The sequence below is a fragment of the Vigna angularis genome, chromosome 1, assembly GCF_016808095.1.
Source record: "Vigna angularis cultivar LongXiaoDou No.4 chromosome 1, ASM1680809v1, whole genome shotgun sequence".
In the NCBI taxonomy this organism is placed as follows: Eukaryota; Viridiplantae; Streptophyta; class Magnoliopsida; order Fabales; family Fabaceae; genus Vigna; species Vigna angularis.
In genome coordinates, this window is record NC_068970.1 from 54408984 (window position 1) to 54423621 (window position 14638).

At 33.1% G+C, this 14638-nt stretch overlaps 1 protein-coding gene across 2 annotated transcripts; it reads left to right on the plus strand.

Annotated features, from left to right (window-relative positions):
- The first annotated feature begins 6484 nt into the window (after positions 1-6484).
- LOC108321305 (pentatricopeptide repeat-containing protein At4g32450, mitochondrial) lies at positions 6485-12245 on the plus strand. 2 transcript variants are annotated; one of them, XM_017553027.2, is made up of 4 exons: positions 6485-6698; positions 7032-7136; positions 8369-10446; positions 11903-12245. In XM_017553027.2, exon 3 carries the CDS (start codon positions 8389-8391, stop codon positions 10432-10434), a length of 2046 nt encoding a protein of 681 aa, XP_017408516.1. In that variant the 5' UTR covers positions 6485-6698; positions 7032-7136; positions 8369-8388; the 3' UTR covers positions 10435-10446; positions 11903-12245. The 2 variants fall into 2 exon arrangements, with proteins under 2 accessions (XP_017408516.1, XP_017408521.1); XM_017553032.2 differs by lacking the exon at positions 7032-7136.
- The last annotated feature ends 2393 nt before the right edge of the window (positions 12246-14638 follow it).

Genomic DNA, 14638 nt, shown 5'->3' on the forward strand with positions numbered 1-14638 from the left:
TGAAATAAAAAAATCAACATTGTTCTTATACAAAGAACACACAAAGCATAAAATCACACTCCTTGTTTTAACCTTTAAATCAACATGTAAATGACCATACAACAATTTCAAAAGAACCAAAAGTATTAAGTGGTTAAACAACATTTATCCAAATCAAATTCTCTTAATCCACACATTACATACTAAAAGAATATAAGTTTTTACCAACGTTTTGAGAAACGAGATCGATATTATCAATAATTGTCAGAACCAGTAAAATTCAAGCACGTCTCGCTTAGTGGAATTCACGTGTTAAGAGGGAGGCGCGACACTCAGACGACGAACGCCAGGTGTCAAGCAAAGAGGATCAGAAAGTCAGTTAGTGGAAAATAGGTGTCAACTGAAGAGGGGACGTTCGTTCTGACGCGCGGAGCAAAACTTGAATTTTCAGAAAAATCTACCCCACTCTCTGCATGCACCCCTTTCCAGATTTCTGAAGAATCCCTTTCTCTCCTCTTTCTCTCTAGAAACCCTACCTTCTCTCTAAGAAAACTCACCCTTCTTCTTCTCCGATCATCATTCAGACACCAGTTCTACACTCCTGGCGTAGAGGACGATCGTTTGAACCGATCAGTTTAAGATTCTGAACTGGTAAGTTCATCCTTTCTCCATTCGTGCCTTTTTCCGTAACATGCAAACCCAGATTCTTGGTTGCATAAGTTGAATCTATCATTCTGAGTAATTGTCTGGTCTATGTTGGTTATAGTTTGTAGAAAGTGTTGTAGAACGTTGAGACCTCTGTTAGAAGGAGAACCCTAACACATATCTGAGAACGTTCGACCACCTTTAAGAGGTAAAGGAAGCTTATCTAATTTAATTGTATGTTGTTGTACGCTTGTTGAAAATGAATGCATGTTGCTGATTGGGTGAATGAATATATCAAGTATGAATACTGACATGATGGTTGATATGAATGGATTTCATGAACGTTCGTTTATTTAATGAGTGGAAATGAAATATGGTTGAGTTATGTATGATGTATGAGTTATATGAGATTTATGTGATATGAATTGTTTGAAGTATGAAAGTTGAATCTGATAGGAATGTATAAAGTTATGAAAGTATATATATTAAGAAATGATTGTTGGAAAGAAATAATTCTGGTATGAAAGTCTCATATGAAAAAGTACGTTCGTCACTGAACGGTCATTGACCGTTCGGTGTTCCTGGTAAACATAGTAAAAATGGGATTCTTTCATTTGGAGAGAACCCTAGTTGAGGACGAGCGTCCTCGTGTGGTAATACTATGTTTGAGCGTTCGGCCAAGCATAGTTGTATCCGAATATCCCTTGATAAAGTAATATATATATATATATATATATATATATATATATATATATATATATATATATATATATATATAATGGTATAATTTCGTCGTTCTTAAGTGCTCGGTCTTATACCAAGCGCTCGTACTAAGTAGTGCTCGGTCTTATACCAAGCGCTCGTACTGAGTAGTGTTTGGTCTTACACCAAGCGCTCGTATTCGATTCTTATATAATCTATATTGATGAAAAATAGCGTTCGTCCAAATTCAGTAAATCCTTTTACCGTGTTCGGTCATTGACGGACATTAGGTTTTATGTAATTGAATTATTGTAAATATGATTCTTTAACGTCTTGATGTGCCTATATTCATTTGGATCCGGCCTAGAGCCTACGTACTTACTCTATTGTTTTAGTGTGGGTTTGAACTCACGAGAGTCAGTTCATTCAACTGATTCACGTGGTAAATAACATTCGTCATATAGGGTATATTATTGTAATCGCTCTTACTCTATTATGGAATTGGAGACCTCCCTGTCTCGTTCCAAGCGTTCGTCCTTGTTTTGAGTAAGGATAGAACGTTTGGTATTTGGTGTCGTCATAAACTTTTGAACAAAGATGAAATTTAACTTATTGGTAATAAAGATGGAATTGAGAATGATTATGAATGAAATAAGAAGAGAATGTGATATGAATGAAATGATGTGAAGTTGATCGAGCGTTCTGGGGAGGAACGACTCATGTATGAATATTGGAATTGGTAAAGTATGATTGTGGGCATGCTAGTGCTGGTTGTTCATCCTGATGTTTCGTGGGTACTCGTCCTCACGTAGAGGAGGGTAGGTCATGTGTGGAAACGGCAGGAGGTCCCGTCCTTAGGGGTACTTTGGATGAATAGGACTAACCTCGGGTGGCAGCTGATGAGAGTATTCCAGTTACTACATCACCCGGGTGCACGAACGCCTATAGCTACGCAGATTTCATACAGTCCGGACAGTCAGTCTAGTGATAGGGTTTGTTTGTATAAGTATGTTGAAATGTACTTGATGTGTTTGAATTTGATAAACGTATGTTATTTTCTTGAATTAAATTACATAAGCTTACCCTGCGTTTTCCTTGTGTTGTCTCATCCTTGTACGTCCGTCTTGTCATTGCAATGATCATCCGTGTGGATGTGAGCAGATGGAGACGCGCTGTTGGAGGATGCACTGGAAGAGGAAAATTTGATAGAAGTGGAAGCGAAGGCCGAGCCATAGGAGCGTTCGACTAGTTTATAGTAATTTTGTTGTGAGGTGATCGTTCAGTCACCTCCTCTCTTTTGTTCTATGTGACCGTTCGGTATTTTCTTTTGTAAACCATTCGGTCAGGGTAGCTTATCTTGAACGGCTTTAATTTGTAACTCCTGGTGTAAGGCCGTTCAGCCATGAGCGTACGCTCGACTCTAGTGCAAGACTGATTCTGGATTATTTTTGTGATTATTCTAATATATAGTTTATTGCTATATTTTTGGGATGTTACAGTAATCCAATTAGACACATCCTTATCTCACTAACCATTAAAGAAGAAAATCATATAAATTGACAACAAAAGGAGAAAAGTTTCATTGAGTACTTGTCCAAGTTGAACTAATGAGTATAACATTATTCTATCAAAATAAGAAACTTAAGTCGTCCAAGTTGAACTAATGAGTATAACATTATTCTATCAAAATAAGAAACTTAAGTCAATTTGGATATGCAGATGCCAAAACACTAACAATTACTCTAAATATTAATATAATCACCCTTACTTAGTGTCCAAAAAGTATTTTCATTAACAATATCATATGTGTTAAGACAAACTCGTCTAGAGAACAGACCGTCTAAGGTAACCCATGCTTTGAAGTTTAACAAAAAGCATTAAACAAAATATTGCTGCTTAAGAAAATTTGTCTAAAGTAAAGATGTTTAAAATAGTCGCATTTGATTAAAAAACATCTTATAATGTCTGAAGTTGAAGTAATACTTTCCAGACCAAACTATTTAAATGAATTACAAAATCATAAATAATGTTTAGGAGAAAGCATCTCTCATTGAAATATCTCAATAGACCATGTGAGTAAAATAAGCTAGGGTTTTTAGAAAACAAAAGTCTATTTCTTATAAGACACTAAGGTTAGAAAGATGTTTATTCAATATAGTGTTATATCAAGCAAAAATTTCCATATAAAACATCGTCTGATGAATGACATCTGAAAACACTGTAGTCTTTGAAAGTATTTCATGATAATATCATTTGATGAATACATATGTTGGGTTATTGGACTCCCTTCCTATGTGGAGAATAAGCCCAAATAATGTGAACCTTTATGTCTCACTAGGTTAAATAAAGATGGGTCAGATTAGTAGGGCACATTAGAGTCATTTGAAGAGAGGCAAAAGCCAAGTGAGAGAAAAAGGAAGAGGGAAAGTTATTCCCACATAACCCTAAACCTGCATTGGTGTTTTTGTCGTTGTGAAGTCGTTCACCGTTGGATCGAGCTGATTTTTGGACAGTAGGTTCCAGACATATGGTCTTCATTCTGATTTTTGGAGAATTTTCATCTTCTTTGTTCTCATTTGTAAGCATTTGTGATTATTTAAATTGGCTTATTGAACACACCATTTGGTATTATTATTGGAGACTCTTTTGTACCCTATTATTGATCATAGTAGATTTTTCTTTACTCTGGACGACTCGTGGTTTTTACCCTTGCATTGAGGGGTTTTCCACGTTAAAAATTGTTTGTGTCTCTTTGTGCTTTGGATTCTATTTTTGTTCTATTTGTTTGGTGTTCCTCGCAGATTCTCGCAAGAAGAGGGATTGAATTTCGCTGCGTTATTACTTTTTTTCTAAGTTGTTATATTTTTTGGCCCTTCCCCCATCAACATATGTGATTTATCTTACCAAACGATGCATTTATTAATGAAATGATAAATGATTTAATGTTCTGAACACACTACATTGCTTAACGCTTATCAACGTTCAAAACATTTAATGCATGCACGAAAAATTACTTTGATGCTTGCATACTTTGTTCTTGATATCCATGTAGATCAATAAAGAATAAAAATATGATCAAAATCACGACACCCACGAAAAAGACGTTGCGAGAAAAGAAGAACATTTTGGCAATGTTTCCTTGAAGCTATTTGCTTTGTCACATCGTACAAGCTCAAGTTTCACTTAAGGCTATAAGAAAAAACTCCAGACCCTACAAAGTAGATTAAAGTCAGACTTCACATAGAAAAACTACCAACTCTTCAGAAGTTTACTTCTTGATTTAATGGTCATCTTTCAAGAGAAACTATATATAGAAGAAAGCTTGAAGAGAATACGTTGTTGATGAAAAAGTGCAAGAAAAATAGCAACATAAAAAGAGAGAAAAATCTTAAAGTGTTTTTATATAATCTAACGCTCAATATCTTTTGACAGAAAAATATTTATAAAGTGAGAAATACTTTCAAATGTTGTAAATTGTAATGTATTTGAAGATATATCCTTTCGTTGAGAGTTATTCGTCTGCACCTTCTGGAAAATCTATTTGTGAATTTGTTGTACATCATGAAAAGAACTCAAATAAGTGGTTGTTTAGCTAAGGTTGAGTTGAACGTCTAGACAATTGTCTAGAGCTAGATCCTAAAGAGGCTAAACTCATTCTAGTCGTGTTAACTAATGGATCAGAAATTATACTAATACTCATTGTAACCAGGAGTAGTGAGAATATTCTATGAGATCCTAAAAAGACAAAACTTGTGTAATCTTGAAAAAGATTCGTAGAACCCTTTAAGAGTTTTTAAGGAAAAACCAAATATAGCTCAGATTGAGTGAACCAGTAAAAATTTGTGATTTATCGTTTTATTCAAAATGTTTTCCATTTATTCACATTATAGAAACTATTTCTAAGCATTAAAAAAAACCCTTTATGCACCATATTTACAAAGATATACAATATTTTTAAGAAACAAATATATTAGGAATCTTATCACCAAAGGTTAAAAAAAATCGTATCTGAGGAGTTTTGTAAAAATTGACATACCTAAGTAAGTAAAATGAAGAGATATTTGATTAAAAAAAAGTTTATTGAGACATCTTATAAAATAAGAAAACGAGAATATGCTCCCTGGTTAATCAAAGAAAGTACCATACTAAAAAAATGTTAAATTTTCTAATATATCCTCTATATTAAACAAATATATTATCTACATATATAGAATATGATAATGAAATTACACGGCCAGCTTTTAAATAAGAACAAAAATACATACTCCAAACCTCCTCAATATTATTATTTTATTCAAAAGTATTTTAATTAGTGTTACATGTATATAAAGAAATTGACCGTTTTAATTATTATTTCAATAGTATAATTAAGGTTTATTCATGTAAAAATGGTTGATTGTATATAACAAGTACTTGCAATTCATGAGTTTTTCTTACAATATTTAGTAAAATACCATCATTATTTTAATTTATATGCGTTGATTATGAAGACCTAGGTGATAAGTTGTTTTAAAGATGTGTAGATATTTCAGGGTGCCATTACTTTCATTTAAGGGTGTATGTAAATCATGCATGAACTTGGTTTTTACGTCAAAGCAAATAATTCGTATTAGTGTTTTTATTTTCTATTTTTTTAAAGAAAATATAATTTTCTGTTAGATTATTTTAACCGCAATAAATGTTTATATTATTTTAATATTTTTAACTTCTTATAATTTGAATATATATTTTCTCAATTTAATGATTAATATTTTTCTTTTTAAATAAATAATTATTTAAGAAGTTATTTATTTTAAATTTAAATTAGCATCTATAATTAAAAATAATCAACTATGTACTTTAATATTTGGATTAAATGTGTTTATAAATTTAAATTTGAAGTAAAATTAAAATTTATCCTTTTAAAATTTGACTTTTTGATTTTAAATTTTATAAATAAATAAATAATTTTTTTTAATCTAATCATATTAATTTTCTTTTACGTATTGATCTACATTTTAAATTATATTTTTTATTTCTAGACTTTTAAAACTAAATTATATTAAAATTTAAAATAAAAAAATTACATTCTCGCATCAAAATTAAAAAGATTAAAATCATATTTAATTGTTAATATCTATTGTTGGTTTTATTCATCAATACCAATCTCTCTGTCAATATTTTGGTCAGAGATTTCCCGGTCGGGTCGAGGAAACTGGGTTGATCCGGTTTGTCATTACCCTAATGGGCTTCTCCCTCGTCTTTACGAAGTAAGGAACACTGCTTCCACTCTGTCGAAGAACCCTTCTTCTCGTCACTCTCAGACTCTCCTTCTATACCTCTTCATCTCTGTTGCAACGTTGGTGTTCAGTTTGTTTTGCTGATTATGATTTGTAAGTGTTCGAGTTTTTATACCATTGTTCAGTGTTCAAGTTCAGTTAATTTGAACCGTGGCTTGTTGTAGGGAAAATTTAACCGGTTCTTAACCTCCCCTCTAATCTTGTTGCCACTGTAATATTCATGCATACCTTAACGCTTTGGTGTTTGAATGTAAGGTTGAAGAGCGATTGAAAACAAAGGGTTATTGAACAAAGTTGAAGCCTTTGTAACCTTCGCAAGATAAAAACCCTTATGACACTCGTCACTGAACCCCAATTAGAAAGCTCTGACCTTGATGACAGTACTTTTTTTTTGTCTTAAACATTTTTTATTTTGTTTGGATTCAGGGGACTCAGGGGTAGCTTGGAAGTGGCACAATATTCTTGAATTGGTGAAAGGTTCTTATCCTTTGAACCTTGGTGATAGCTAAGATTTTAATCTGACTCTCCCAGGTTGTCATTTTCCTCCTTTCCCTTTATCCCTCTCAATTCTCTTCCCCCTCTTCATCTTAATTCCTTTACCCTTTGCAATTTTCTGTCCGCGTTTTAACTGTGTACACGCTGTATTTTGATACAATCCAATTTGGGTGAGGAATTTGTGTATATCAATATTTAGGGTTTGGAATTCTGTCTCTTTTTTAAAATTAAAAAAAAGCGACTACTATTGGAAATTAAGGATTATATTTTGTTCTGTGCTTGTTGGGGTCATATGTAACATTAATTTTTCTGTGGTGTTTTAATTTGCTTGCATATTTTTTGTGTATGATTCTGATTTTATTTCTAAATTGAGCATTTCAGAGATTGAATAATATCTATTCACAGATTGTGGTTGGAAGGTTGCAATTTGATTTTTTGATAATTGCAATAAAGTTTGATTTATATGTTTAAAATACTTCTCATAAACCACAATCTCTTGGATAACACGAGAATTGACATTCTTGTGTTTAAAAAGCAAATTATCAGATTATTCAGATAACGTAAGGGATAAAATGAAAAGTTGAAACTATATTAAAACAGGGGAGGGAATGAGAGAATAGTTAAACCAGTCAAGTTTAGGGAAAGGTTGGCAATGTGATCTCTATAGGTCATCCTATGTTGCTATAATTTTGTTATCGGATTTTTTTTACCTTAGACAATCTTTAGCTAACTAAGTTTTTACAGATTTGTGCTGTAGGTAATAGTGAATTATTTTTGTAGTTTTCGTGAAATCTGTCTTTCCATGGAATCATAATGGTGTTTGGAAGGTTCCTTTAGTCTGAAAATTCCGTCAGACTGTAGGATTTCCTCAACTGATTTTAGGTTTTGAATTTATTCTGAGCACATCATTTTATTGTGGTCTGTCGCTATTAACATTGTTTCTGCTGTGTAGGAGTTGATAATGTTAGCATTGGCTTAGGATTATTTGAAATTGAGTAAACATATCTTTCCATATCCTTGTGTATTTGTGATTATAAGAATTTTTGTGATTTCATATGACTTGTACATATAGTAGGCTGACTGGTTTCATACCTTAGGCAGATGAATAAGTGCTATTGAATGAATATGTCCTATTAATATTAACTCTGCAAGTTAAGAACAATGCTTTGAACCTTAGTTCGTAAGAAGTAGAAAATGTTAGGTACATATTCAGCACTAAGTCAGTTCCGTTTTTCTGACTTGATTTTATTTTCAATGTCTTTCCTCAGATTATATTAACTCCCAACTAATGTCAACTAAGAGAGCCTCATCAGTTACTGTTAGTTCTCTTTTGAAGTTGTGCAAACAATGTTCTTTACAACACATTGCAGACTGTATCAAAGGCCTGAATACATTGAGGGTTATGAGCACTGCTGTTGAAAGGACTGATTTTCAGTTTTGTGGTGGTCATCAAAATGATGATTCTTTAGGTTACCAGCAAAGTCATGTTGGGTTTTATCAGGAAAGCCGGAAGAAGGCTGATACTAATGAGTTTTTGAATAAGCAAAGACCTGATTATGTTGCCCAAGCAAATTCAAGTCAGTCTTATTGGAATAATCATGCAAATTTGGAGCAAAATTCTTATGCAGCTCGTCAGATTGCAGATGGAGGCCATATAAATGTGCCCATAAACATTAAGAATAATTTGGTGGGACATAATGGAAATGCCAACGGATACTTTGGTCAAGACAACATGAAAATGCAACAAAAAGTTGGGGTAGGAGTTGATAATGCACGGGCATCTGGGATGCATCCAAATGCATTCGCTGATAATCATGGTTGGACACAAGATCCTGGACAAAGGATGCAGTCTCTCAATCCATATACTTCACCTAGGCTTTTAGAATCACAGGGAAATCCTAGAGGGGGCTTGAACCAAAACAGTGATTGTTTTCAGCAGCCATCAACTGTTCAATACAAAGAGGGTAATGAGATGCGTCAACATTACTCAGGTTCTGGACAGTTTCAGCAGAGTCTTAAAGATGGTCAATATTCTCCAAACTTTAATATTTCACAGAGATCAATGGTTGTTGGTTCTCATCTATCGAACAATGCAAATCCTGGTGGTGAATCAAATGAGGCATCTAATGATAGTCCATATAGAGGTACACTTGAGGAACTAGACAGTTTCTGCAATGAGGGTAAAGTGAAGGAAGCTGTTGAAGTTTTGGAATTACTGGAAAAACTACTTATTCCTGTGGATTTGCCTCGCTGTTTGGAATTAATGCGCCAATCTGGGGAGACTAAATCTCTTGAAGAGGCGAAAATTGTACACAGACATGCTTTACAACATCTGTCACCTCTGCAAGTCAGCACTTATAATAGAATATTAGAGATGTATTTTGAATGTGGTTCTGTAGATGATGCTCTCAACATTTTCAACACTATGCCTGAGCGCAATTTGACTACCTGGGATACTATGATAACACAGCTTGCAAAGAATGGGTTTGCAGAAGATTCAATTGATCTGTTTACTCAATTTAAAAACCTGGGACTTAAACCTGATGGGCAGATGTTCATTGCAGTTCTATCTGCATGTAGTGTGCTGGGAGATATTGATGAGGGAATGCTGCACTTTGAATCCATGATCAGAGATTATGGCATTATACCATCAATGACTCATTTTGTCAGTGTAGTAGACATGATTGGCAGCATTGGGCATCTTGATGAAGCCTTTGAATTCATTGAGAAAATGACAATGGAGCCAAGTGCTGATATATGGGAGACTTTGATGAATCTGTGTAGAGTTCATGGGAACTCTGGGCTGGGGGATCGCTGTGCTGAGCTACTTGAGCAGCTAGATTCATCTCGATTAAGTGAACAATCAAAGGCTGGCCTTGTACCTGTTAAAGCCTCAGACTTGTCAAAAGAGAAAGAAAAAAAGTTAGCAAGCAAAAATCTTCTTGAAGTAAGGAGTCGTGTTCATGAATATCGAGCAGGAGATACATCTCATCCTGAAAATGATAAGATATATGCTTTGTTGAGAGGTCTAAGGTCACAAATGAAAGAAGCTGGCTATATTGCGGAAACAAAATTTGTGTTGCATGACATAGACCAGGAAGGCAAAGAAGAAGCTCTTCTTGCCCACAGTGAGAGACTTGCTGTTGCTTATGGTCTCCTTAGCAGCTCCGCTCGCTCTCCCATCAGAGTTATTAAGAACCTCCGTGTTTGTGGTGATTGCCACACAGCACTAAAGATTATTTCTAAGCTTGTAGGTAGAGAACTCATTATTCGAGATGCAAAAAGGTTCCACCATTTTAAAGACGGGCTATGCTCCTGCCGTGATTATTGGTGAACATGAACTTAGGTACTGCTTGCCTCTTATTAATGGTTTTCCTTTGTTATTTACTGGTTGATAATAAACTGAAATGACTGCATTTTGGGTAACCATATATTTGTATAAGTATACTTAACCTCAACTTACATAAAATCTATCCGTGGCACATACCCCCATGGTTATTCAATGTATTGTGTGCTTAGTTTCTAAAGTATGTATTATATCCAACCACGGTATGAAATTTGCCCGTAAAACTCCAGCCTAGAGGTAGTTTAATGCTGCTATACCTTTTCTAAGCCGACTAACGATTATAAAACTCTATGCTATGGTAAAACCAGAGAGTTATGAGAGGTACATCTCCAATTGATATTGTGAATATATCCTTATTCTAATGTTGCTTTCGAAAGTAGATCAAAATTAGATTTTAATTTTCACTTCCAGGAGTTGCAATTGCAATTTATATTTGGGTTTACAAAATGAAATGAAAAATGGAGCTGTGGGCCATGTTAAGTAACTTAAATGTAAAAGTATTGACTCTTAATTGTTGATCCTTCCCTTTTTTCTTAAGTACAGGCAACATTATGAGAGAGAAGTATACTAATAGTTTCTATATAAAACTGGTGGACTGTTGCATGGGTGATGTTGCGTTCATTCACCCTGGAATTTCTGTCTTTGATGTAACTGCGTCTTACAGAGAATGAAAGAAATTAAATCCATGAATCCCATGCGCAAAATGTTGGAAGTCCCACATCGACTAGAGATAAGGCCAAATGATAATATATAAGTGAGGTGCAAACCTCACCTTACAAGCCGGTTTTGTGGGGTTGAGTTAGGCATAAACTCACTTTCTAATATGGTATCAGAGCCAGGTTAGAGCCTATCCTAGCGAGTTCTAAGTGGGCATTCTATTCTTCTCTTCCACCCGCAATCGGGCCGCTATCGGACCACCCAATTTCTACTATCACGCACGAGATGTCTATACCTCGGCGTGAAGGGGGTGTGTTGGAAGTCCCACATCGACTAGAGATAAGGCCAAATGATAATATATAAGTGAGGTGCAAACCTCACCTTACAAGCCGGTTTTGTGGGGTTGAGTTAGGCATAAACTCACTTTCTAATACAAAACACTTGTCAAAGGGATTGTTCATTTTGCCATTGGACATGGAATAATCATTCAGCCTTGTCTCGAACATCATTTGAATCCCGGGCAAATGCTTGACTACGTGTTGTTTTTCGTTAACCTGTAGTGGATCAAACTTGTCTGTCTATTTTTTATGTAATATAAGGACTTGTTCCAGGGCATTGATAGCTGTTTGCAAGATTTGTGGCTTTGAGCATTTGTTTGTCATTTTAGAATATCAGTATGATGATTATGTGGATTACAATGATGTTTTCTTAACCGTACATCATATTTGACGGATGATATTTTCGTCAACCGTGTTATGAAGCAAAATTTGGGAAAGCCTCACAAGAATATTTTATGCAGGTGTATCTTGGCTACCAAATGGATTCAATAGCATGGGCGTTGCTAAACCCCTCTTGACCGGTCATAAAGATATTGTTCAAATCCACGAGGAGATTGGAATTTTGTTTAACCAGGCTCTTCCATACTAATAAATCAAGCAGTGGGACATGTATTCAGGTTGCGGAGGCATTATTCTTTCTGGGTAGTTTTATGCTATATAAATTATTATTGCTCTTGAGGCAAGGAAAAGTTTATGTATTTGATAGGAAACATTGATGTTCAACAGTATACTTTCAGACAACTTTATTGACTGTCAATATCTCAAAATTCAAATCATCGGAGTCATTATTCTAAACTTGTTTAGCCTCTTCTGTGTGAAAGTTATCGGTGGTATGTATAAATTGACATTTCCTGTTACAGAAGGCCTTGTTGGAGCGTTTAGGATTCTTTTGCAAAGTAGCCAATCATGGAGAGAATAATGAGGTCTCTCTGGTGACAACAAGTTAATGTTAGTTGAATAGGTAGTGGATAAGATGTACTTTAGTAGGTACATTGACACAACCACGTGAGATTGTTGTTCCAGCAACATACAAACTCGCTTTAGGCATGGAAGCTGGTCCAGGGAAATTATTTTAGGTCCAATGGAAGGCTTTCAAGGGAGAGGGAAGAAGGAATAAGATGGAAAAATAGTGCAGAACATAGGCAGAACTCCTTTTTGGTAATGTGGGTTCATCAAGAACCTTTGATATATTTTCTTTTTCTCTAGTAATATACTATACTTTCATGTGTTTTTCTTCTCTCCTTCGTCACTTGTTTTTCACAAGTAAGCAACTTTTTTGAGCTTTTGGGCAAGAATTGGTTCTCCAAAGTGGCGCTCATCTAATCTATAATTTATTGTAACTTTTTTAAATAAAAATTTCATAACTCAGAAGCTGATTATTTGATTTGTTGGAATTTTGTTAACTTTTCTAAATATCTTTATGTATTTGAAGATATCTGATTGGACTTTACCAATAAAATTGGCTTTTTTTCATCACTCATGTGCTCATTCAAAAGTAAATCTATCTAATTCATCCGCATTCAACATATAAAAGTATACATATTTGAATTTATCTATTTAATTTTAGAGTTAATAATTTATCAATTGTTTCTAAGAATTCAATAAATGATCTTTTCAAGACTTAATGGATTAACATTGTTCCAACTAAATTTTTCTTGATTAAATCTGACTAAAAATTTATCCTTTTGAAAACTTTCTTAAGATTGTCTCAACTTTTTTGGAATTTAAAAAAAATATATAAAAAGAAAAATGGATGAACTTCTACAATAAAATTTGTTAATAGATGAATTGGATTTTATTGAATAGATTAAATCGGATCCATCTTTTTTATTGAAATTTTGAATAGATCCATATCAGTTAATATATCTTTTATTCAACTCATTATAATTCAAAATAAAATTGATTGAGTCTCTTGAGCTGTCATGCCTAATTTTTATCTCCTTCTACTTTAATTCCATATTAATAAATGAAATATAATTATTAAAAGTTTGGCTTTGAAAACCTTAATTCATGCTACACCACTATTAAATGCAATTAACATTGTTATTACATTATAAGAAATTTTATAATTATCAATAAAATTTTACCGACAAAAATAAATTCGATGATAATATTAGATCTGAGTGATTAAATTTCTTTAAAATGCAATGGTAATGTTTTTTTTTTCAAAATTTGTTGATACCCATCCGTTGAATTTTTTAAAAATCTAGAATTTTTATTATTGACATATATCTTTTTCATTAGTAAATCTATTGATAAAATAAGAACCAATTTTTTCGTCAAATATGACAAATTTTATAAATTAAGTGTAGATGAATGAAAGAAATAATAGAAGAAGAAGAAGGGAGGAGGAGAATTTAAAGGTTGTACTAGTGGTAGAAGACAAGGGTAAAGGGGTGGGGAATGGTGTACATGCGAAATAACGACAAATGTCACGTCAATACTAATAGAGGTGGTGAGGAGTAGAAACTCTATACAACGGCAACTACGTGGAGGATGAGAAGTGAAGGAAGAAAAAAAACAAAAAAAAAAAAACATAAGGAGACGGAATAGGAAGATAGATTTAATAATGATATTTAACAATATATTTGACCAACGCTCAAAATTTATCGATAATCACTGATGAATATTATCAATAAAATTTAACTAACAAACATTTTGTATCAATAGATAAATATTTATCTAAAAGCTTGTAGTTATCAATTCATTGATTAAATTTTTATAAATATTTTTTCAATAATTTTTTATTATTATAATCTATTAGTAAATTTAATCAATAAATTTTAATCTATTGTCAATCAATTTTATTTATCTATAATTAATGTTTTTTTAATGGCAAGAACTGATAACTAATTCAAAATAGTGATAGATAAAAAGTATATAGTTACTTGTAAAGGTTTCATCATGCATAATGTATTTTTCTTTAATGTTGAAAACTAACCAACAAAATTTATTTTATATAATTTGATTAAATTAAATCAGCATAGGTTTTTTTTTTAATTATACGCAATAATTTTTTTTCTTAAAATGCATATAGGATTAAATTTCCAATACTTTTTTTTGGAACTGCTACTGAAATTCTTTTTCACTTATTAGTAAATGGAAGAATTTTACGCAAATTTTTTAAATTAAAAAAACAACACTAATAATGTTTGAATGTGATGATTGAAAGTGAATAAATGGACAAGAAAAAAAGA